A 26,515-nucleotide genomic window follows, 5' to 3' on the forward strand; every position below is an offset into this window, starting at 1 on the left:
TTTAAAGGAAGTAAACTACTTTTTGAAATAATAGCTTGTTTTAAACCTGTGAATATGGAATTGATAAGTCTTGTACAGTGCTTGTATATTTAGGTAAATCGAGCTTCTCTAGGATATTCAAGTGAGACTTATGCAAGTAAAGAAGTTTATTTATGGCTCGTTAATACGACCTTTACGCATTTAGTTGAATTCCTGTTCATGAAGTTATCAATTTAATGTAAAAATATATCATATTCAAATTATACAAACATATTTCTGAAATGGCAAGACACAATGTTGTTATACAATCGTTTAGTATATTTCAAATACTCTTATACTATGAATCAAATGTCAAAATAAACTCAACGAAATATAATGTTTGTTTAATAACTTGAAAATGTTATTAAACTTCGTTTTTTTCTTTGGGAAATTTTTAAATTTTAAAAATTTGCAAAAAAATTCATTGTTAATAAACATGCCAACTATTTTGTGATGTTTATTGTTATTGTTACTTTTTCTGTTTTTATTTGTTGCCGCTGACGATAAAACTATAATATCAAAATGCTGCAATAACAAACCCAATTCTGTCCAAGGGAAGGAAGATAAGACTCCATTTTATTCACAATGAACTTGGCTTCAAAAATATATTTTGTTTAACTACTTTGGATTAGTACTTTGTGTAAGAGCGATACTAAATCATTGCCTGTCGAATATACCAATCTTCCTCCGCCCCCAAAGTTTTAATAGTTATAGCAAATTTTAATATTGAAGGTACATAATATATGTATGCAGAATGACAACCGTCTGGCGAATATATTATTTTCAATATACATACATATGTAATTATAAAGTCCTCTTTTGCAATTCCAAAACTACAATTGTTTTATTTATATAACAACAATTAAGAGAGATTACTAATGTTTTGTATACAAAAAAATGCTACATATGAGTTAAGATAGATAGAAGATCCGATTCATCTCTTAATTTTCTTCGTAACCGAATTCATTGTATTTTTTTGAGCTTTTATTTTCATTTTGTAACAAAACTAAACTATACCAAAACTTTTTTACTTCAATTTGCTTAGTTATCAATGGAAATTAATAGCAGACGATACCTACTTAGCTACCGTGCAAACGCTATCGTCTTACGTGAGGTGAGACTATCGTCGAAACGATTATCGTTTTACGGAATGACCACCCTGTTTTATCTGCACTGCAAGAAAACATTTTTTTACACATACTGCCAACCATTATGATGAGGCCACAAATTTTGGAATCGATTTTAGTTTTTTAAACCTGATTAAAGTATTGTATTCGAAAGAGTTTATTACCTGTGGATGGCGGACATTGTCATTACTCTTTCATTAATAATGTAAAATAAATATAAATATTATGTTGTTAAACCTTAATATGCAAACATTTCAATCATTTTTTCGTTTTAATGAGGCCTCGTTTTTTTTCAAATTATTTTCCTTCACCTTATGTTTTGAAAAAAAAAGAGCCTGGGATGCTACCCACACTCATAACTTCCCATCACGTCTGTCGATTTTTCTTGCTTAAAAGTTTGTCTATATGTACTCGTATCAATTTTTACCAAATTTGCGTACTATTTTTTGTAGATTTTATTTTTTATGAAAAAACGGACTGTTGGATTTTTATATAAAAATTACTGAATATCGAAAACAATATTTTTTGTAAAATAAAATAAGTTTGAAGTCAATATTTTTAATTTTTGGAAAGCTATTTGAGTCGAAAGTAAATTTTTACCAAGTTTTAGTATTGTTTTTTTTGAGTTTTATTTTTTGTAAAAAAACTGTAATTCAATTTTTTTCAAAATTTTATCCAATGCTGAAAACAATATTTCTTATAAGATAAAATTAGTTTGAAGCCAATTTTTCAAATTTTTGAAAAGATATTTGAGTCGAAAATCAATTTTTATCAACTTTTGCTAAATTTTTTTTATGTTTTTATTTTTTGTAAAAAAAACTGTCAATTCAATTTTTCGCAAATTTGTCCTAATGTTGAAAACAATATTTCTTATAAGTAATAATTAGTTAAAAGCTAGTATCTCAAATTTTTGAAAAGATATTTGAGTCGAAAATCATTTTCTACCTACTTTTTTTTCGGTTTTTAATTTTTTGTTAGAAAACTGTCAATTCGATTGTTTTCAAAATTTTACTGAATGTTGACAACAATATTTTTTGAAAGATAAAAGTAAATTAAAGCCAATATCTCAAAGTTTTGAAAAGATATTTGAATCGAAAATCAATTTTTACCAACTTTTATTAATTTTTTTTTAGGTTTTTATTTTTTGTAAATTGTTTTGGAGATGAAATCATATTTTAGTCGTAAAATTTTGGAGGTGACAAATTTTTTGTTTCAGTTTTTTTGATTTATAAAAAAATTAAATGGATTTTTTTCAAAAAATATACTTCTTTGAAATCACGTTACAATATATTATATAAAATTTAATTCAAGTCTGTAGCGTTTTTTGTTCGTAAGATTTTAGGGTTAACCAAAATTTTCACCTTTTTTCAAACTGCTATGGTAAAAAAAACCACCCACGCAATTTTCTTGAGAGCCCTTTCTGCATCTTTCTGCCTTATTATCTGCATAACAAAATTTATTTGAAATCGATATCTCTTCTGGTTCCTGAGCTATGGACAACGAAAAAATCGTCGCGAACGTACGGACGTACGAACGTACGTACACACGCACGCACAGACATCTTTCTAAAAAATCTTTTGTTTAGACTCTAGGGACCTTAAAACGTCGAGAAATGTCAAAATTTTCAATTTGACAAATCTGACCCATTACAAAATAAATAAGGGATACCTCCATATGATACGTTAAAAATGAGAAATAAATACAAATTCAAATACTTACCAGCATTTGAGGTACTATGTTGACATTGAATACTTGAAGCTGAGGTCTTGATCAGGTAATCCCCAAGTTCTTCTATGACCCACATTTGTGCATTATTGGCATGAGAATCAGTTCCAAAACCTTTCTTTTTAAATCGTGGATCCAAAAAGGTCGACTTAGCTGCTGTTCTGTTAAGTTCATAAATACCAAGACGCTTCTCTATATTTAAAGCATTCCACATACGTGTTGTGTAAAGTAAAATTTAATCAAATTATAAAACAATCGTGACTAAAATAATTTAAAATATAAAAAATAGTTAAATACCTCTAAATGATGATGACGTGTTCTTTAAATTTAATTTTTGTTGAACGACTGTCTTAAGTTTTATATATGCGGTCGAAGGAGTCTAAAAGTACGAACTTTGTAGGTTCAGTCAAAACATTCCATTGAATAAAATGGAAAACAAATCCATTTTTAAATATTTCAATATTTTGTTTCAAACACAAATATATTTTTTAATGTCTGATAGGCTAATTTTTCAGTTTTCTTTATACCTCAGTTCTTAGTTATCTAAGTTTGAAATAATCCTCAAAGACTATTCTCTATTTAAAAAAAAAGAAAAGGTTTTAACAAAGTAAGTCGTTTTGATTTCCATCTAAAATACTTTTTTGGATTCCTTTATTATATAAAAATTAATGTTCTCGACTTTCTGTGAAAGCTCTTTTACCCCTTTTGCAATAACTATCAGCTACGCTTTTGAACTTTCGTTTGCACATTTTGTTTTTTTGACATTTGTGTGGTGCACACGTCACATTTAAAAGCTTTATTGATCGCCGCGCCGCCGGGAGTTGTTTATTTTAATCGATAAGAAGATCAAAGTATTTAAATCATTTTATCTAAATAAGAGTTAGTAAAATTTGTGTAAAGAGTTTTTATTCAAAAAATGTCTGCAAAAGAAGAACAACCTATGCCCGATGTGGCAAGATATGACTACTACCGCATGTACTATGTTAACATAGACACCGAAAAACATGTACAAATCCTAAAGAAATTGGAAGAAATAAGTGATAGTTGTTCATTTATTGGCCATGCCAGGGAGCCGGGTCAAAAGCTAACCATAATGGTAGCTGCTCATAAAGTTCCAGAATTTGTTGATCTCCTTAAGACCTACGATGTGAAACATCGAGTTTTGGTATGTTCTATATAATATGTTGTTCTTTCAATCGATGTTTTCACATTTCTTTTTATTCAATCAGACCTATAACTTCCAAGAGAAAATCGATAAGAATTTAAAATCAGTCCTACCGAAAGGAGTTGATTTGAATAAATTCGATTGGCTGCATTATTTTCATTTGGAAACAATATACGAATGGATGGAGAAATTGGTTGCGCAACACAAAGAAGCCACATTATTAGATATGGGTTTGAGTACACAAGGCTTACCAATTAAAGGCATTAAAATATCTCACAATTCTGATAACAAGACGATTTTTATCGAGAGCGGTATACATGCTAGAGAATGGATTGCTCCCGCTACAGCAACGTATATTATAAATCAGTTGCTAACATCAGCGGATGAGAGAGTGAAGAAACTTGCAAGTAATTATAATTGGATTATTTTCCCATCTGTTAATCCGGATGGATATAAGTACTCATTTGAAAGCGATCGCATGTGGAGGAAGAATCGCCAACTATTTGGAGTTTCTCGTGGTGTGGATCTCAATCGAAACTATCCTTATCATTGGAACGAAATCGGATCAAGTTCTGATCCAAGTCGTTATGATTTTTGTGGTCCGTCGGCAGCTAGTGAAATAGAAACACAAAATCTTATTAAATTTCTAACTGACAATTCCGAGTCGGAGAAGATTCGCACTTATATTGCTCTTCATTCATACTCTCAATTATTGATGTTTCCTTATGGCTTCACGCCCGATCATGTTGATAACTACGATGATTTGAAAGCTATTGGAGAAAAGGCAACTAAGGCAATTAAAGAAACCCATGGAAGGGTTTATAATAGTGGAAGTATGTATGAAACGATTTATCCATCGAGTGGTGGAAGTAAGGATTGGGCCCATTCGATGATGAAGATACCGATTACATTTACGTTTGAACTACGCGGGCCACCAGATACCCAGGATCTATTTATTCTGCCATCAGAAGAGATTCTACCAACTGCAGAAGAAGCTTTTGCTGCAATTCTAACCATTGTTGAAGAATCTGATGCAAGGGGTTACTATAATTAGATGGTAACCCACCTTTTTTTTTCTCGAGCTATAGGGATTTATTTTCTAGTTTGTAATTAGAAGCATTTAAATATCCATTTTGAGGTTTTTTGTAAAATTAATAATCGGATTCATTTCAATAAATAGGAATTAATTTAAATAGTTATTGTCATTATTGTTATTTATTAAAATATAAAATAAATTTACATTATAATATAAGCAATATTAACAGCACTAGCTACCAGAGACTTTAGGCGAGAAATTAGAAATCACAGTGTTATAGGATAGATAAACAATGCATGGGGCTGTCAATGGCCGGAAGACCAACGATTGAAGTACAATCGAAGATAACCAATCTCTGACAGCCCCGTGCATATGGATTTACAAAGTTTAATTCAGATAATAGAATCTAGATTAAGTATAAGTAAAAGTTTATAAACATTTTTAATGTTTTCGATTGTTGTTGTTGATAGAAGGTCAATACATTTTTTAATTGGAAAGTGATGAACATATATAATTAACTTTAGAGCATTCGGATGTAAGATGTTTTATTGATAGGATGTGATTGGATTGGCAGAGATGACTGTTTGGAGGGTTTTCCTTTTTGAGGAGATGGCAATGGTCGCATTCACAAAGCTAGTGGCTACGTAGTCAAGGGATTCTGATTGGCTAAATATAACTAAAAAAGTAGTTGAAATTTCCCCTCCGACGTAGTGTAAAATTTTCGACTACAAAGTTAGTGCACACTGGTTTTGACGTTTCACAATAAGCTGGTCGGTAAGGACACAAGAATTCAAAATGAAATGAACCTCTCGGTCATATTAAATCTCCTATTTGGTTTTATTGAATTTAAAAAGAAAAAAAAACTATGTATTTAAATTTCTGAAAACACAAATGTTTCTTATTCCATATATTTGTATTTGTCATTAATATGACAGTTCTGGATGGATTAGATTTGTAGTGCAATTTTGCATTGAATGTTGACTACGTAGCCACTAGCTTTGTGAATGCGCCCAATGACTTGATTGTGTGTGTCCGAGGCGTAAGCGGAGAAAGCGTTCATAATGGTTGTCGTTTCTGTAGGATATGTAGCTGGCTCACCCTTTGGGTTGATGAAAGAGTAGTGGTCAAAGTATATTTTCCATTCTTCTATTCTAATACTATCCCAATAAGTGTTGATCACGTTGCGGAAATCTTTTTTTGTTGGAGGGTTAGAAAGTACATACGATTGTTCTGAAGCTGTTTTGGAAGAAGTGTCTGCAAACTCGTTCCCTTTGATTCCTGAGTGTCCTGGAACCCATAGTAGCATAATTTTGTGTTTGTTCTTGACAATATTGTTACGGATATTGGTAATGGTTAAGGCACAATTTTGGATTCTGTCGATTGCCTTGAGTGTAGAAATTCTGTCAGAGCAAATAACATTGTTTTTCGGTAATGTATTTGCTATTTTTTTTGTCGCTTCAGGTAGTCTTGTACTGTATGTGAATGTTTCCAGCTTCCGAAACGATTGCAAGTCCAGTTCTAGTGTCAGATTTTTGATCCATCTGTATAAATGAAAAATCCCATGGACCGTTTTTGTATATGTTACTAAGTTACTTCATGAAATACACATACTTTTTTGTCATTCAACATTCAAAACTGTGAAAAATTGGTAGAAAAAAGGGCCTAATAATTATGGACCTTAAGGATGGAAAAACCTTGCGAGAAATTGCACGGTTACTAAATTGCAAGCATTCCAAAATTCATTATAAAACGTTGCAAAAATAAGGAGCTGTTGATTAAACGAAAACAATCTGAAAGATATATTATTATGAAAAATATATTACTTTGTAGCTATTAGAAAAATTATTAATTATTATCAAATGAATACCTGAAGCTGCAGGAACGTTTTCCTTAAATAAATATATATATTGTTTCTTTGTAAGATTGCCTTTCATTTAGATAATCCTTATCAGGTTATGGGCCCAGGTCTCGTGTAAACTGCATTAGAAGAAAATGCCATCCAATGATTTGAAGGTATCTGTAGACAAGCTTGAAGGCTCTAGCGATTGGGCGAAATAGAAACGGCAAATGGATATGCTTTTTTAGAGACTTGTGGGATACGATTCCTGCTGAAAAACAAACCCTGACCTTATTGATCGAGAAGTTATGCACCATCGAAACAAGAGAAACGAAACAAAATATCAAGAGTGATGGCACTGCTTTTGTTGCAAGAGGACATTCTAAGAAAAAGCAGAAGCAACCGGAAAAGGAAAATAGTAAACTGGAACGTTCTAAGATGAAATTTCCATGCAAAAAGTGCAAAGAACTCGGGCATTGGGCTGTCGAATGTCCACAAAACAAAGCAACATGAAGCTTTGATGGCGTTATCTTTAAATGCAAAAAAGGAAATTTTTTGAGATTAGATCAATGGTATTGTGACAGTGGTGAATGTTAGTTTTCCCGAAAGTGTTGAAGAGTTCTGTGATGTATGAGTAGCTGGTAAAATGCATCGACTTCCTTTCAAGGCCAGAAGTGATCGAATAGGTACTGGCTCTTCTTTTTGAAGCACAAGAGCGAGGTATGTTAATCACTTCAAACATTCATGAATGAAGCCAAGACTAACGGACACATAGTCAAAAAGTTGAGATGTGATAGCGGTAGAGAATTTGACAATAAAAGGGTACGAATATTGCTGTTAAAATTCAGCATAAAGCAATATATAAGACCCCCTTATTCACCACAACAAAATGGAGCAGCAGAACGTGAAAAGCGAACAATTGTGGAAGCAGCTAGAAATATGATAGTTGCAAGTAAGTTGCCAAAATAAAGAGTGTTTTAAATGCAAAAGAGAAAGTCGGCAAAGATTTCGAGTATTGGAAAACATGAATTTTTGCCAACGTAAGCAAATACTTATAACCTTTTTGGCTAGGATGGTAAGGGTTATGCTTGGCGTTAACCCAACGAACAGCTGAAAGAAACAAATTTAAGATAAGCATAGCAGTTTGGGGATGTATGGCTTCATCGGGAATTGCAACCTACAATTTATTGGAGGAATAATGGACCTAATAATTGAAAACTGATTTGCATGCTAGTGCCGAAAGACATGAACTATGAGAGAATCTCAAGCACAAAACTTACAAAGTGCATTCCTGATGCTATACAACTGTCCAAAAGTTATTGATACTCCATTGGATCCCCAGATATAAATGTGGTCAAACATTTTTGGTGTTACTTGGAAGAACGCGTAAGCAGATTTCCAACAGACCGAGCGATCTCAAAAGAGTGTTAGCGGAAGAATGGTCCAAAATAACATCTAAGAAATTAGTTGATTCTGTGCCTCGAAGGTTAAACACTGTAGCGGCAAATAAAAAAGAAGTCCAACCAAATACTCAAACTATTAAATGCATAGAATACGAGTTTAATATGAGGTTGTTAATGAAATGCATTTAATATTTTTGGATTTATTACAATAATTTATGAATCTTAAATTCAATATCGAAGACACGTGGAATAAGTTTGGGGAGCAAAAAGTCACTTATAACAGTTTGTGCGAGTTTTGCTTTGATATACTGTACTCTTTTTTAGTATTTCACAAACTAGAAGAAAGATTTAGATTGTCTTGCCTTGTTATCGAGTGAATAGCGTCTATTAAAGATATGTAAAGTCAAAATTAAATAGAAGATAGCAAGAATAGTATCTAGATCGATAGGAGACCAACGTGGTTCCACATGCATTGATGGCCACATATTTGGCTCATTGGTTATTCTTACCTCACAGCTAGATTTTGTGTTGACAGATTATTTTACCAAGCAAAACAATTTAAAGTGCTGACTTGCGACTTACTCCAATCCTTCTTGGATTTATTAATAAATAATTGAAATGTTTACTTTATACTCTTTGAATATGTTTTAGTACTTCGAAGTGACTTAAACACTTTAAATTTAAAAGACAAAAAAGCTTCTCATTGATTCAGTACATGAATCATTCGAAATTGTTATTTAAGTAAACTTCAAACCGATTCAATAGACATTTATCAGTTTCGTTAAGTTTCGAAAATTCAACTCGAAGACATCCAAAGCGCATGCCTCTTCAAATCCTTCCAACAGCAAACTCACAAATTTATATTTTTTTTTATGAATGACTTGGGAATATACTCAATCTACATACGTATCCTTTATACAGTGGATCATCGCTGACAGGTGGTGGAAATAATATATACATACGTTTCTCCAATATTCCACTTAGCAAAAAGCTCTCTCCGGTCCTCCATGAGATGATTCCATCTTGATACTATATGTACTCGTATTCGTATATGAAACCCAACACTCTTCTCTCCATATTATCGAGTTATTCGAATTAGACGACAGAATCAGAAAGAATTTTTTTGTCATTTCCCGTGTGAAATTTTCCGGAAAATACGTGCCGAAATCTTTGATTCTTTTTCCTCCTGAATCCCAAAAGAGTTGAAATACTCTTTGGTGATTAATTTGCGGTCAATTTTATAGTAAAATTCATTGAGAAAAGTGTTAGATTTCTTTGTGAAAAATTGGTGTGCAAAAATTTTTCCTTCCCCGGTGAGATACTTCCTCTAACGAAAATTACATCCTACCCCATGTCGAAATCATACTGAGGAAGGGTAGTGTGTACCTCATTGTGATGGGGTGGTTGGCGGATTTTTTTTTCTTGTGAATTCTTTTCTTTTATATTTTTGAACCGTGATTTGTGTAGCAAAAGTAAAATAAATAAAAGAAGAAAGTATCTATCTTTATGCTTGTGTATCATCTCGGTTAAAACTTGAAAGAATGAAAAAGATAAAGTGAAGTCTTCGGGATTATCCTGGTGCTCATCGCAACCCAAATGTGTGTTCTTAAGAACGTTGGCAACTAAAAAAACAACTACAGTTCTCTTTTTTGTTTGGATAAAGAAAAGTATCTACTCCATCAGGACTACTACCACCACCATCACCTCCAGCACCGCCGAAAAGGACCTACTACACACAATCGAACAAACGGAGTTGTAACTTTAAGTGTAAACCTTGTTCCTAGAGCTCAATTGTAGTTCAATAGCCTTTTGAAAAATAATTTGAATAAAATTAAAAATCAAATCAATTTAATCGAAATTATATATTTAAATAAAAAAAAATGGAACGAATGTGGCGCAAAGTCAATCACAGTTTTACTGGGCGAACCTCTAAGTCTACGGCTACAATCCAATCTACAGACACCACTTCGTCGGCTGGTTTTGGTGAGGGGCAGATTGTGGTAGCCGTTGCCAACAACAATAATAATAGCAATAGCAATAGCGCTGGCACTGGAAATCTACCTTCTAGTACAGCAACGGGTCGCCGGCTGGCAGCCAGTGGAGTCCAATCCCAAACAGTGATAACTCCCAATCAACAAAAGTCCCTTAGCCAGCATGTTTTATTGAACAGCACAGCCTCGTCGGAGAGGCGACGTCGTCGAAGAAGGAAGAGCCGTCCCAGGCGTAGTGGAGACATGTAAGCAACTAAAGAAAAGTTCTTGAATTTTTAAATTATGTATATTAATGATGTTATAAGTTAAATTCATGAAACTTTTATAAGTTGGATAAGTTAGATGTAATATGTACGGTTGGTTTGTAGAAAAGTAGAAAGGGTCTAAAATTTAAGCCTCTTCTGGGTATGAGTAATTAAACAAGTTGATTTTATTTTTAATTTATTTTTAAACTCTTATTATTATTACTTTTCATAAATAAAACAAAATGAGACTCATTTGCTTCATGATTTTTATGCTTTAGAATTAAGATATTTAAAAAAGTCACTTAAGTTTTTGGTTAGCTTCTCAGACACTATTATATAAAAGTGGTTAACATGAGAACTATCAAAGATTTTTTGTTAAGTAAGGTCAAGAGATGAAAAATGTGAGAATGAGAGAAATGATTTTATTTACCTTTGTGGGAGGCTAATTTTCTTTGAGACCTTTTAAGGTCCACAACTTTTACATTTGGATTCTATGTTTGACATTTTGACTTTTTGTAATTTTATCCAACAATTAAAATGCAAAAATGAGTTGTCATTTTTAGGAAGAATATTTTAAAATTTTAGGAGATATACTGCTGTTAAAGGGGATACGACAAGGCAACTTATTATTTTTTAATTTTTGTCTCGTCGAGAGTATAAACTAGTAAAGATAGACATACAATTGTAAAAACTCAAAAGTAGAACATTATTGTTTTTATTTTAAACCTTAAATGGTAAATGCTATTAAAATGTTTTTTAAGTCAGGCGATTTTTATAGTGTAGCCGTTTTGTACCGTTGACATGATGATTAGTGCTAAGGTCCGTCGTGCCAGAGTTCCTGTCTGTGTTACTTAAAGTTTTTTTCACTTGCACTGACTCTCGCGAGGAAATGACAACTCCTCCAAGAGTAAATTTAGTTTTGAAAATAGCTTTCTCGAATAAGCCGTTCGGATTAAGCATATAACTGTAGGTCCCCCTGTTTTTTGATTGCTTAAGAGTCATTCATAAGTTATTAATCTACGGGCTACTGTGTCTTATAGTTTATATATCAATTCCAAAATATCTAAAAATTTCAAAATATCGATTTTTCGCATTACCCTTGGAAGGTAATTTGCAACTGATGGTAATTTACGTAGTAATTATAGATTTTGTGTTACAAAAAATTTAGTGATATAAGAATGACTTGAAAAGGCCGATATACCCATCACTGTTTGGTGCGGATTTTGGTCCAGAGGCATAATTAGGCCCCTTTTCTTCGAAAAGATTATTATTATTTATTAACATAAAATTACAAATCCTATGCTATTAGCATTAGAAAAAGAGCTCTAGCTACAAAAGCTTTCCACTCTAACATAACTTGTTAGTTAATTATATCAAATTATTCATATGAAGGTATTTGTCTATTTTTAATATATGCATTTTCGACATTAATTGTATTAAGAAACGAATAAATATTTTTTTCGGTTTTTAAAACAGCATTTTGGAAATTCCGCTTGATGATAAGCCAAGTATATGTGGCATGATCAAGTTGTTGTTGCATGATAGGCAGAGAGGTGGACTTTCTTTCCTTAATAGGTGTTGGTGAGTTAAGATACTGTGTCCTAAGCGAAGGCGAATAAAGTTTGATATTGTTGTTCTGGAGAGTGATGATGGGCAGATTGGAGCGCATCGATCAGTGTTTATCTTTGCATAATGATTTTCGTAGCTATTCCAAGTTGATAATTTTGTTCGTTTTAGGTAATTGATGGATATATCTTTGAATGTCGTTCTTTGAAAATGTATCGAAAATGAAAAATGGTGCTTCGTTGCAGAGTTTTGCAGCTTTGTCGACATATTCATTGCTTGGCATACCGATATGACTGGTAAATTCAATTTTGTCGGGTTATATTGTTAATTATTTTGTTGCTGTTGTTGTTGATCGGATTAAAGATTGATTTGAACACCGATAGACTGTGTCGGAGCAAATTACTGCTTTAGAAGTGGATTGCAGGACAGTTTTACAAGCTTAAAAAATGGCTAGTGCTTCAGAAGTAAAGATTGATGAGAATTCCCATCATATTCCAGCTCTTAACAGAGTTCTATCCTCTTGAGTTACTGCAAACGAAGTATTTAAATTGATTTAGACCCATCCGTGAAGACAGGAATCCAGTCTTCTTATTTTAGATTTTCCATGATTTCGGCGAAAGTGGAATGATAGATTCTCTTGTTTGTGTTGTCTTGATTGTATACTGATAGAGTTAGTTCAAACGAGTTTGTATTTGTATGTTCTACCTTGGGGAAGGTTGAGGTGGTGTTTCCTTTGACACGCTTAAATGGTAACCCCATTTGTTTTGCAATTGACAAGGCAATTCAAGTTGGACGTTGAGTCGATATCTTTATCATTGACGGAGTACTTGGAGAATAGAAGCTTTGACAGTATTTTTAACAGGCTTTCTGATTGACGCTGTTCAAAAGTAGGAAGTTCAGTGTCTGCCATGATGTTGTCTATTCTTATAGTCCGATAGGCGTTGTTACTCCTTCTTGCGGATTGATGGTATAAAGATTTGATAACATTTAGAGTCGAGGTTGGACATTTGCCATAAATATAAAAACCATACTCGATTTTACTTAAAACTAAACCTTTAGTAATTGTATATAGTCTATTAATGTGAACATTTCATTTATTGTTGGATAAAAAACTTATTATATTGCTTCTCTTTTTAAGATTCATACAGTGTGGTTTCCAATTATACTTATTATTAAATCTTAATCCTTAAATATCTAAGTTTTCTACGCTTTCAATATTTACATTATTTATTTTTAAGTCAAGTTTATGACATGATAATATGCGACATATATCTAGAGTTTTACATTTTTTTAGTGAGAGCTTTGCTCCTGAGTTATTACACCATTCTACAATATCGATTACAATTTTTGCCTTTTCTAAATCTTTGAGTTTGCTCATGATGAAAATATCATCAGTGTAAACGCAATGATCGAGAAGTTTATATTTTTCAATCATGACATTGATATCATTGGAAGCCATTAAGAAAAGCACAACTGATAATGGTGATCCTTGTGGGATACCATTATTCAGTGGTTTGGCTGTGAAAAAAGATTTGTTTCCCCTAACGGATATTTTGCGATTTGATAAAAATGATTTAATGAATGAGTATATTTTTGGACCAATGCCCCAATTTTTTATTTTTTTTAATATTAAGTGGATACCTGTGCGGTCGAAAGCCTTCTCAAAATCTAATGATAGTATCGAAATGTGGTCTCGACATGATATAGCTTTATGTAATGATCGATGTGTAGCAGAGCATTGGAACAGCCTCTCATAGACTTAAAAGCAACTTGGTTGGTGCTTATTAATTTTTTGGTTTCTAAAAACAAAAAAGGCGTTTAGCAATAATTTTTTTTAAGACTTTTGACATGAAAGGAATTAATGAAATAGGGCGAAGCATTTGCTTTTTTGAAAACAATAAGGTTGGGTTGCGAGGAATGCTTTTTAAAGGATCTTCAAGCTTTCATTTTTTGGTTTCTTAAATATTTTAAAACAGAATTCCACCAAGGAACTGATTTGTTAGTAGCGAACGGTGCACTTTGAGGAATGGAAACGTTGGCTGCGAAACAAATTTAAAAAAAATAAGCAAGGAGTTGCCGTTGCAGTCAATGGCGATCGTTATCGGGGCATTTAAAACAAATTTCTGTTCATAAAAGGAGAAGGAGGATATTGGCAACATTTGGTTTGAACAGGACGGCGCGACGGAAGCTTCACTCGATGTTTTGCCCCATTTTCAACTAAAAAAAGTTATTACTTACTTATTATTATTATACTTACTTAAAGAGGCACTACATTCCGGGACGGTCCTAGTTAAGTGTCTCCAGTTGGTTAAGGTCCTCTCCCACCTGCGCGCGCCAACACATTCGCGGTCTTACTCTGCTGCGCTGTCCCTCGGAATTGGATTTGAAGACCGTCTGGACTGGAGCTTTGATGTTCATTCGCTCTGCATGACGCAGCCATCTTATTCGTTGGAATTTTACTCTTCTGACTGGCTGTAAAGCCAGTACAGTTCATCGTTGTATCTTCTTCTTCACTCTTCATCAATCAATCAGGCCAAAAAATCACTTGAAGAATTTTTCTTTTGAAAGATCTTAAGACTGTTGCCTAAACATGGTCCAAGCCTAAAGGTCAAATAAGAAAATAGAATACCAATTAAAAATCTCAAAAATTCTTAAAATGCATGGCAAAAAATTAAGCCTACACTCGGAGATCAAAAATCAAAATGAAAATTTTTTTTGAAGTGTGGTAATATTGTAAGATTAATGTTTGGCCACTTTAAGCTACGAGCTTTAAATAACCGCGGAATCGATTTGACAACTTATTCTTTATTGAAATGCCAGGTATTTTTCTCTCAAATTTCGTAACCATCGTTTTCAATTGATTTTTGTTACTTGGGTTGCAGTTCTGGAACCTTCGCATGATTTCTTCCCACAAATGCTCAATACTATTGTGGTCCGGTGACTGAGATAGGGTGTTGAGCTTTATCATTATAAAGCAACCATTCCTCTACAATAATTGTTTTATGTTTTGGATCGATATCTTGTTAAAAGTAAAACATTGCTGGTAAATTTGTGTTTTCTGTGAACTGATGCATATTTCTTTTAAGAATGTTCAGAAATTTCCATTTGTCCATTATTGTAACAATGAGCTCAAAAGTTCCCTTTCTACATGCAGACATAGGTATGTAGATCTCTATAACATGGAATAACCTTCTTCATGTTAAACAGTTGCAGAAAAATTCTCTTTGTTGAATTGCGTTTTGGGCAAAACAATTTGCCCTTCATCGGACCCAAATAAGTAATTTAAAATTAGTATAAAAAGAGGTTGGAAAGCGACCCATCCTGTGTGTCGATTTTTGTAGGTTTTCGTGTTTTGTTAAAAAGTTGTCAATTGCAATAGGTATTCTAAAAAAAATAAAAATTAATAACAATATTTTGCATGTGATAAAATAGTTTGACTTCGAAATCTATTTTTGCAAACGAGATTTTCAGCCTTCAACCAATATTTTAAAATTTTAGTAGCATTCCTTAAAAGTTTTTATTTCTTTTATAAACAAATACAAGTTGGATGAATGAAATTAATTTAAAGCCAATACCTTCTATTGTTTACGTGATATCGAGAACCGAACATCATTTTTACCAAATGATCGTACTGTTTTTTGTATTTTAATTAAAAATTCACTGAATGCCGAAAACAATATTTTATGTGTGATAAAATAAGTTTGAAACCAATATTTATAATTTTGGAAAAGATATTTTAGTCGAAAACCAATTTTTACTAAACTAATTTTTACCAACTTTGAGTAATGTTTTCTTTAGGTTTTTATTTTTTATAAAAAAAACTGTCAATTCGATTTTTCTCCAAATTCTACCAGATGTTGAAAACGTTATTATTCGTTGCACAAAATTATTTTGGAGATAAAATCATTTTTTGGTCGTAAAATTTTCGAGGTGACACATTTTTTTTCTTCAGTTTTTTTGATTTATAAAAAACCGTTAATTGGATTTTTTTCAAAAAATATACTTGCTTGGTATGACGTTGCAATATATTATATTTATATTTGTATAACAAAATTTATTTGAAGTCTATATCTCTTTTGGTTCTTGAGCTATGGACGACGAACGTTATGACGTTCGAATTTGAAAAATAGTTTCTTACTTAATGTAGCTGTCGATGAGTTGCCAAAAGTTGCCACTGCGGTGGGAAGTCACCACAATATGAATAATAATTCTTCTGCAATATTACTGAGCGATGACGGGTATGGCCTTGGTTAATGAAACAATTTTAATTCTTGACTCGACTGACCGCACATAATCTACTGTTTTAACTAGTGCAAGTGCATATAAAGAGCTTTGAGATCGTTCTCATATATCACTGAGTCAGAACTGTAGAGAGTGAACTCGTTTTTTTGCACTGAGTCCAAATCCATGTCTGCTCGATCGATCTCACATGCGAGTTCAACCTCGTCAGCTCAGGCTCTGACCCATAGAGGATGCACAAACTCATCTGCAAAATATGGTTGGAAGAAAACAAGCTCATCATAGTTTGCCCAATCCTCAGCAAAGGAGACTTTTGTGCAGCTATTCGTCAACAACTTGATGCGTCCATATCAGTGTAGCTTCAGACTAGAAAACCAAAACAGACATTGACCAAAATATTCACATGACGGTTTCAACGACGAAGCTTTTGACAGTACCTTTAGAGAAGAATTTTACAGAGCAATGTCTAGTCTTGGAATCCCTGTCAAACTTGTCTCTTTGTTCAGAATACTGAAAATGCAAAATTTACGCTGCTCTATATAAGTCGGAAAAGATCTTACCGATGCTTTTAAAGTACAAAAAAAAGATTTCTGTCAAAGCGATGTACTGTCATGCGATTTCTTCAACATCATTGTTCTGTAAGGAATGGTCCAAAACTCAATCGCAGATCCACAATCTTCCAAAGATCCGTCCAATTACTTGGATATGCCGATGATATTGACATTATTGGAGATCAAAGCTTGATGTCAATGGCGCATTTTAAGCACTGTGACGGAAGCGGAGAAGAAGGGTTTAGTGTCAAGACAACAATAAAATGCTCGACAAATTTAAAACATGTGCGTCGGGTCGCCCCATAACTACTAAAGGATTAGATTCGTGAAGTTATCAAGGACTTACAGCCTCCAATATTCAAATTGGTATTAGAATATTTAGATATGGTCATATCTAAGCTGAAGTCTAACAAAGCCGCTGGAGCGGATGGCTTGAATGCCGAGCTCTTTTAAGCAGCTGGAGATAAGTTGGTTAGGAGCATGCACAAACTTATCTGTAAGATATGGTCAGAAGAAAGCATGCCCGATGAATGGAACCTCGGTATTGTTAGCCCGATCGTGAAAAAATGAGACCCTCTAAACTGCACCAACTATAAAGGAATCAGTTTACTTAACATCGCCTATAAAATCTTTTCTGCCGTAATATGTAAACGTCTAAAACCCATCGTCAACAACCTGATTGGTCCTTATCAGTGTGGTTTTAGGCCAGGAAAGTCTACATTCGATCAAATATTCTCATTACGGCATATCCTGGAAAAAAACCCAAGAACACCAAATCGACACCCACCATCTTTTAATCGATTTCAAGGCCGCATATGACAGCATCCACAGGGACGAGCATGGCTCTACCATGTCTAGTTTTGACATCCCTGCCAAACTCGTCCGTTTGTGCAGGATGACCATGGAGAATTCACGCTGCTCCATAAAGGTAGGAAACAACTTAACAGAACCTTTCGATGTCAAAAAAGGTTTTAGTCAAAGTGATGCGCTGTCATGCGATTTTTTTAACATCGTGCTTGAAAGAATAGTGCAGAGCTCACACGTCAACACTAGAGGCACTATCTTTCTTTTTGATGTCAATGGGGCTTTTGTGAGTATTGAGGCAGCAAAAATGGGTTTAACGGTTAATGAGTGCAAAACAAAGTACATGCTGTTGTCAAGAAAGGACCTACAACACCGACGTCTTGGAAAACGTCACTATCGAAAGACGTAACTTTGAGGTAGTCAAGGACTTCGTCTACCTAGGCTCCGCTGTAAAAGCAGAAAACAACACCAGCGCTGAGATCAAACGAAGAATAACTCTTGCTATCCGCTGTTTGTTTGGACTAAGAAAGCAATTGAGTGGTAAAGTCCTCTCACGAAGGACCAAAGTATCGCTATATAAGACTCTTTCATCCCCGTCCTGCTTAAACGGAGCAGAAGCATGTACTATGACAAAAGTGGATAAAAGCACTTTGGGTCGTTTCGAGAGAAAAGTTCTTTGTGTGATCTACGGTATCATATAGGGTAGTGGAGGAGAAGATGGAACGATGAGCTGTACGGGCTGTACAGCAACGTAGACTTAGCCAGAAGGGTAAAAGTCCAACGACTAATGCTCCGGCACGGAAAGTCTTCGAATCCACAAAAACCACAAGACAGCGCAGTAGAGGAAGACCGCGAATCAAGTGGCGCGCACAAGTGGAAATTGATCTCATCCAACTTGGAGTACGAAGCTGAAGACATCTAGCTGGTGACCTAGCTAGATAGAGAGGTTTGTTGGGTGAGGCTCTAGTTCACACAGGACTGTAGTGCCACCTTAAGTAAAAAGGTAAGTAAGTAACTAGAATATTTGATGAAAAGGATATGCTTAAACAACCGTAGCCGTGGTGGCCGTGTAACCAGTACCGTTTACTATTACTAATTGTATTTATTGGATTCTTTTAAAAAAAACTGTTTTTCTATATCAAAACGAAATATATTGTTGGAAAACTCTATTTTAAATGAAGTTATGATAAAAAGTTCCGAATAGAAAAAAAAAAGTTTTTCCTTCTGTTTGTCTTTAAAAATCCGTAAGGTAAAATCATATGCCCTCGGGCGTATACTCACTTTTCTTACTTTCAAGATTTTTTGGGCTCAATAGCGTTCCAAATATTCTTTTTCAAGGCGTTAATCGTCTCTTGGGCTTATCGCCGTCGACAAGTCACTTCACATTACCAAGCATAATCTGAACATAGATCAAGTGACAGCTGTCAAAACGACCAAGGACAAACAAAATTGTTGTTGATTGAATACCATGCGCTTAGAAAAAAATAACCGTCTCATTCGAAATCACAACCTATTTTGTAGGTACATTTTTAATTAAATTTGTATGTATAACATTTAAGGAGAAAACCATTAAAAAAATCAAAGTTCTTTTTTACTTCTATTAATGCTGCCTTGATGCCTCTGAGGCTATAAATGTGCTTGAAAACAGTGTCTTTATTTTGTTAACATTCAATCCTTTTGTGTTCTTATCGTGGGTTGATGATGGTAGATAGAATTAAAATATTAAATATTATTTGGGTTTACGTATAACCCTAAAAAGTCAGATGCATACAAAAAACACCCTTACACAAAAGAACTTTACCCCTGGCCTCAATATGAATTAAATTTATGCTTCATGGTGCCTTATGTTTAAAAACAAAAAAAAACACACACACAAACATATACAAACACATTAAAAACCCGAAAGGTTTTGTGCGGTAATTGCCTGAAAGTCCTTTAATCTGCACCCAGAGAGAACTCTCTAACCAAAGCAAAGCAAATAAACAAAACACACCCACTATTTTCCTAACACCGCACCACATTTTGGTCTCATTACTAATGATAGTCAAAAATAAATAAACAGTGAATTCTCTTGTTACCGGAAGTGATTTATAAAAAGTATATAAACGTTTGAAATACATTCGGTTTTAAGTTAAGACCATGAACATAAATCTTCCATATTTGAATGTAAAGTCCAAATTTTGTAATCGCTTTCTTTTGGCACCGAATGGAATGCGATTTCAAATTAATTCTTTTCTTGTCAAACTGACAGCTGTCAATTATTTTGACGTTTAGTTAGTAGATTTCACTTCCAAATAGAAGTCTAATATTTAAAAAATCGGTATTTTGACAGATCCCTCGATGTTCGACTTCAATAAATACAAATTAACTGAAATTCTTTTTGATATCACACCAAAGGTTCCTTAAAGAGATTTCACTGTGTAAACACACATATTCCTACCTTGATATATGCAGGATTGTTGCTATATGCATTACGACCCATGGACCATGACTTGAACACATTAAAACCAGTGGCAGGGAGTGGTAGAGCAAAAGAAGCTCGATTAAAGTGGACCGCACCGAGCCGAGCTGAGGCGGAAAAGCAGAGTAGCAGAATTGAGTGCTTCGTGTGCATTTGGGCATAGTGTCGTTTGCTAACCGATATGGTGTCGGTGTTTAAATTGGGAGCAGGTAAACATTATGACATATAACCCAAACTCCCAGCCGTCGTCGTATCGTTCTTCGTCGTCGAGGTTGTCGCAACTATTATACGGCCGCTTCATTATTTTTTTATTCAGTGCTGTGAGACAGGACCTTTATCTGCATATATCATTCCAGAGGAGCAAAACCGAAAGTGATGAATCACCTATTGATTTTCTTTTTTCTTCTTCTGTTGTCTCAATACTCAACGGAGAAAATGGATTATATCCTTGAGTTTGGCATCAGTCCAAAGAGGAATCTCCTGAATACATATGCATATGTACATTGTACATACGAGTATATACATACATACATACATACATAGTTGCATTATTGGGAAATGGCTCATAAAACTATTTAAAAAGCTGGAAGTGATATCTTGTAGACACCATCATCGATTTGATTTGAATTGGAGTGAGTGTGAGTGGTGGGTCCATTCCATAATACAATAGTCTTGCCATTGACTCACTGCACCATTATATGGATTATATCCTTAGCTTGCGTTCTGCTCCTCGTCACCAGACAGACCGAACAGATATGGGATAAAAACCTATTCTTGAAAAGGCAGCGGAAAACGTTCGGTCGGGTGCAGAGCGCAGAGGCGGCTGACAGCGGCCGGCGCACAGCGGTGACGGGAATGTAATAGGAGAAGGAAAGTAAATAAAAAAAGGAACTAGCCAAGCATCAGTCTCTGAGAAAGGGAATTCTTTTGAATGTTATTGTCGAGAGTTGGCCTATTGTTAAAAAGGATAAGTAACCCTCTTTGGGCTGTTTAACCTTGTAAATGCTCGTCATGTGTGACCATCATCATCATACATGTAAAAAGAACAACACAAACACAAAATAGGAGGACTTTAAATGAAGATGGTGAACGATTATGGTTTTGAGAAAAAAAAGCTTTACTTCAGTTTAAACACACAACAAAAAAGACTTAAAGGAAAGGAAAACAATGGAAAGGCTTAAAATGTATGCAAATGTAGGCATTGAGATACCTATTTGCTGTTAAACGTTTTAAGTTTTGAAAATTTAAAAGGTTATGTTCTTTATTTATACACTTTTTAACCAAACAGAGCTAATATTGAAAAAAGCGACTGGGATGTGACCCACACTGATAACTTCCCATCCCGTCTATCGATTTGTAGGTTGGTAGATTTCGTGTTATGTTAAAAAAAAAGTTTTCAATTGAATAATTCTAAACAAATTCAAATTACCAACAATATTTTGCATATGATAAAAGAGTTTAATTCCAAAATCTATTTTGGTTAACGAGATTTTCATTCGAAAACCAATTTTTAACAATTTTAGTAGCATTTCTCAAAAGTTTTTAGTGGATGAATGAAATTACTTTGAAGCCAATGTTTTCTATTATTCACGAGATATCGAGAACCTAACATCAGTTTTTACCCATTTTGCGTACTATTTTTTTAGATTTTATTTTGTTATAGAAAAACTGACTGTTAGATTTTATAAGCAAAATTACTGAATATTTAAAACAACATTTTTTATAAAATAAAATTAATTTGAAGCCTATATCTTAAATTTTTGAAAAAATATTTGAGTCAAAAATTTTTACTTCGTCTAGCTCCACTCTACTTGATACATTCCTGGTCAATCAATCACATCTTGTGAACTCCTATGGGCAGCTTGATGTTCCCGGATTTTCCAAGCATGACTTAATTATCGCTTTTTATAACATTAACCTAAATCCGACCTCAGAAATAGAAAGCATTTCATTTAGGAATTTCAATGCAATCGATATGCAATCATTGGTAACAAGTATATATAACTCTAATTTAGAAAATATATACTACATCTCAGACGTAGATGAGCAAGTTTATTTCTTTACTAACAAAATTAATGACCTTTTTGACACCTTTGTGCCAATTAAAAACGTGCGAATCAAAAAAACTAAATAGGATGGTACACTAGTTACATTGATAAACTTATTCTGAAAAGAAATATAGCTTACAAACGTTGGAAAAGGTTCAAGTTACCACTGTTGTTCATGCAGTACAAAACGTTAAGAAATGCAGTGAATATTCAAATCAGAAATTCCAATTGAAGATTTTTTGCGTCGAGATTTAACAATGTTTCTTCCAAAAAACTGTGGAAGAACATAAAATCTCTTGGTATTACGACGAAACAAAAGATTGCTGAGGATGATTGTGATGTAAATGAACTAAACAAACAGTTCGTAAGTTCTGTTTCTGACACAAATAATGATGTTGCGTTTGACACAAACTTTGAAAGAAGTAATGAGCTTCTCTCAAGTTTCAGTTTTAAAAGAGTTTTTGAAGTTGAGGTATTTAAGGCCGTAAAAGACATAAAATCGGACGCTATTGGACTAGACAATATGCATCCTAAGTTTGTAAAAATTATTCTTACTTTTATATCTCCTTTCTTGAAACATATCTTTAATTCAATATTAACAAAGTCCTGTTACCCGGCACTATGGAAAGCTTCAAAAATATTGCCAATTCTTAAAAAGTCAAATTCGCAACAAAAAGAATACCGACCAATTTCTATCCTACCATTCATTTCAAAAGCGTTCGAAAAGATCGTTAATCAGCAGATAACAGCATTCTTGGAAACACGGAATTTAATTACACCGACGCAATCTGGCTTTAGACCGAAACACAGCTGTACGACTGCGCTTCTTAAAATAAGCGACGACATACGACAATAAATCGATAATAATAAACTCTGGTTCTCCTTGATTTCTATAAGGCGTTCGACACTGTTTCACATACAATTCTTCTGAAAAAACTGATTTCATCTTTGAAAACTCAGCCTTAACCCTCATAGCACAGTATCTAAGCCATCGAACTCAGGCTGTTTTTGCTAACTCTAGACTGTCGGATTTCCTCCCTACCCCTAATGGTGTTCCCCAGGGATCGATTTTGGGACCACTCTTATTCACACTTTTCAATAATGACCTTCCATCTGTACTCAGGCATTGCAAAATTCATATGTATGCTGACGACGTTCAAATTCATTTGAGCTACAAAATCGGCATGGTTGAAGACGCAACTGCCAGAATAAATGAAGATTTGATGTGTATAAACCAGTAGTCCAGGGAGAATCATCTTAAACTTAACCCTAAGAAATGTCAGGCAATCGTCATCAGTAACACTGCAATAGATACTTCTTATTTCCCTAGTATTGAACTTGAGGGGAAAACTTTAAGCTACGTTAGAACAGTTAAGAATCTTGGGATTGTTTTTAACCAGAAACTTACATGGGACGATCACTTGACTTGTGCCGTTGGTCGAATATATGCTGCTTTGCGGGTTTTATATATATCTGCCAGTTGTCTTCCAGTTTCAACAAAAAGGACTATAGCAAAATCTCTTGTCCTACCAATACTTTTCTATGGCAGTCCCATTTTCTGTGCCCTTGACAGCGCTAATAAACGAAAACTTCAAGTCGCGTTTAATAATGTTGTTCGCTTTATTTATGACTTGCGACGGTTCGATCATGTTTCGATAAGTAGTGTTTTCAACATGACCTTCAACAAATACATAAACTATCAAACTTTGACATTTCTTTTTAGACTTATTCATACTAGATCTCCTGAATATCTATACGAAAGGCTTAGGTTCCCAGTATCACAAAGAAGTAATGTTCTAATTGTCCCTTCCTTCAAATTCAGAAATTCAAAACAACAGTTCTTTGTACACGCTGTTGCCCTATGGAACTCCTTGCCTGCTAACCTGAGAGGGATACACAGCAGCACTCGTTTTGAGAACTCTTTAAAGAACTTATACAAATGCTGAAAATGCTTCCAAAATAAAAATCACTTTGTCTTAGAATTTAAAAATGTATGTTATTTAATTTTTCATCATGACCATTTACCTAAAAACAAATTTTCTCTTAACTTCAAGCAATTTTTTTAATTTTAATTTGATAAAATTTAAATCTGAACATAATAAGTATTAAAAATAAGACTCTATGTTTTAAAATGCTTAATGATAATAAATAAATACAAATACAAATACAAAAATCAATTTTTACGAACTTTAATTAGTTTTTTCAGGTATTTATTTTTTGTTAAAAAACTGTAGATTCGATTTTTCTCAAAATTTTACCGAATGTTCAAAACAATATTTCTTATAAGATAATATTAGTTTAAAGCGAATTTCTCAAATTTTTGAAAAGATATTTGAGTCGAAAATCAATTTTTACCAACTTTTATTAATCTTTTTAGGTTTTAAAATTTTTGTAATAAAACTGTCAATTCGATTTTTCTCAATATGTTGATTAATGTTGTCAACAATAGTTTAAAGCTAATGTCTTAAAGTTTTCAGAAGTTATTTGAGTCGAAAATCAATTTTTACCAAACTTCTATTATTTTTTGTAAGGTTTTAAATTTTTTGTAATAAAACTGTCGGTTCGGTTTTTCTCAAAATGTTACCGAATATTGAAAACAGGGGTGGAATCGGCTAAGGTGACTATTGATTGTTGACAGTCAAAATAATCGAATTTGATCTACGTATAGTGATAGTCAAATTGATACCTAAAAAGATGCCATACAAAAATGTGATAGTCCTTTTCAAACAAACATGTTTATGTTTATTCCGAATAGCTACCAGACGCTTACACAAACGACTGGAAATTTTCTTAGTTAACTTTGTTTCTTAAAAAAAAACACATTCCTGTGGCCGACAAAGCTAACGGCATTCAAAAAAAGTAAGTATTTCGTTCAAAATCAGCCAATTTAATACTTTTATTTAGATATTTTATAAGAATCAATTTAAGATTTCACCAAGGCAACAACGAATTTTGACAATTAGAATCTGAAATTGTTCAATCGAATTGAATTGAGTTGAATCATCTTACACAGACGAAATAAAAATGATAGTCAATTAGACAATCAAAAAAATCATAGTCAACTATCACCTTAGATGATTCCACCCCCAGTATTCCCTATAAAATAAAATAAGTTGGAAGCCATAATCCAAATTTTGGAAAAGATATTTGAGTCAAAATTAAACTTTTACCAACTTTGAGTAATGTTTTTTTTTAGGCTTTTATTTAAAAAAATAAAACTGTCAATTCGATTTTTCTCAAAATTTTACCTGATGTCAAAAACGTTATTCTTTGTTGCACAAATTTTTTTTTGTGATAAAACTATTTTTGTTTTAATCTTAAACTTTTCGAGGCTACAAATATTTTTTTCAGTTTTTTTAATTTAGGATTTTTTTGATTATGTTTTTTTTTCCAAAAATATATTTGTTTAGTATCACGTTACAATTTATAATATAAAATTTAATTAAAGTCTTTGGATATATTAGTTCGTGAGATTTTTAGGATTAACCAAAATTTCCATCTTTTTTTAAAACTGCTATGGTAAAAAAACACCCACGCAATTTTCTTGAGAGTCATTTTTTGTATTTGAAGTCGATATCTCGTTTGGTTCTTGACCTATGGACGACGAAAAAAACGTCGCGAACGTACGAACGTATAAAAACACACGCACGCACACACATCTTTCCAAAAATCTTTTATTTCGACTCTAGGCACCTTGAAACGTCGAGAAATGTCAAAATTTTCAATTCGACAAATCGGTCCCATTACAATAACTTCCTATGGGAAGTTAATAACTCATAGAGGAATATTTTTTGAATCTTATCTTTTCAGTTTCTTTCTTTTGAAAGATTCAAAAAATTGATTTTACTCTAATGTATTCATAGCGTTTGAGTGATGCCAATTGTCCGTGGCTTCAAAAACAAAGGGAGAATTGTCATTCTATTACCCAAACTTAAGATATGTATATATTTTTGGAAACTTAGCTTCGCTAAATAATTTTTGTATGTTGGAGGCCAAAGAACATGGCATGTAGCGCCGTTTTGTTGGAACTAAAGGTCATCCACATCAAAATCCTCCATTTCAGACACAAAAAAGTCATAAATCATCGATCTACAGCCTTCTCTATTGGCTGTAAAATTATGACCGGTTTAATTTTTGAATAAACTTACATAGATAGATAGAATGATTTCCCCTGCCCATGTAGCACACCAAGTACTTACTTTTTAAGTATATAACGGCGGTGGGCGTCTCAACAATGGCTTGTGGATTGTGATCAGTACAGTAATCAAAAATTAATAAATTAACGAATGAACAAAATAG

General features: G+C 33.3%; 3 protein-coding genes across 4 annotated transcripts in view; all 3 read left to right on the forward strand.

Moving 5' to 3' along the window:
• The window catches only part of LOC129943148 (gamma-aminobutyric acid receptor-associated protein), a 351,335-nt gene that overhangs the window by 68,493 nt on the left and 256,327 nt on the right, over window positions 1-26,515 (forward strand). The gene's annotated exons all lie outside the window — the stretch shown is intronic.
• Window positions 3,649-5,234, forward strand: LOC129943140 (zinc carboxypeptidase-like). Its single transcript, XM_056052393.1, has 2 exons — window positions 3,649-4,035; window positions 4,100-5,234. The coding sequence occupies exons 1-2, from the start codon at window positions 3,787-3,789 to the stop codon at window positions 5,087-5,089; spliced, it is 1,239 nt and encodes a 412-aa protein (XP_055908368.1). The 5' UTR covers window positions 3,649-3,786; the 3' UTR covers window positions 5,090-5,234.
• Window positions 9,424-26,515, forward strand: part of LOC129943135 (uncharacterized) — a 237,162-nt gene continuing 220,070 nt past the window's right edge. The window contains exon 1 of one of the 2 annotated variants that reach the window (XM_056052387.1): window positions 9,424-10,547. In XM_056052387.1, the coding sequence (XP_055908362.1) occupies window positions 10,192-10,547 (356 nt within the window). In that variant the 5' untranslated portion in view covers window positions 9,424-10,191. The remainder of the gene's footprint in view (window positions 10,548-26,515) is intronic. The other variant, XM_056052388.1, reaches the window with a different exon arrangement.

Source organism: Eupeodes corollae, chromosome 1 (genome assembly GCF_945859685.1).
Source record: "Eupeodes corollae chromosome 1, idEupCoro1.1, whole genome shotgun sequence".
Taxonomy (NCBI): domain Eukaryota; kingdom Metazoa; phylum Arthropoda; class Insecta; order Diptera; family Syrphidae; genus Eupeodes; species Eupeodes corollae.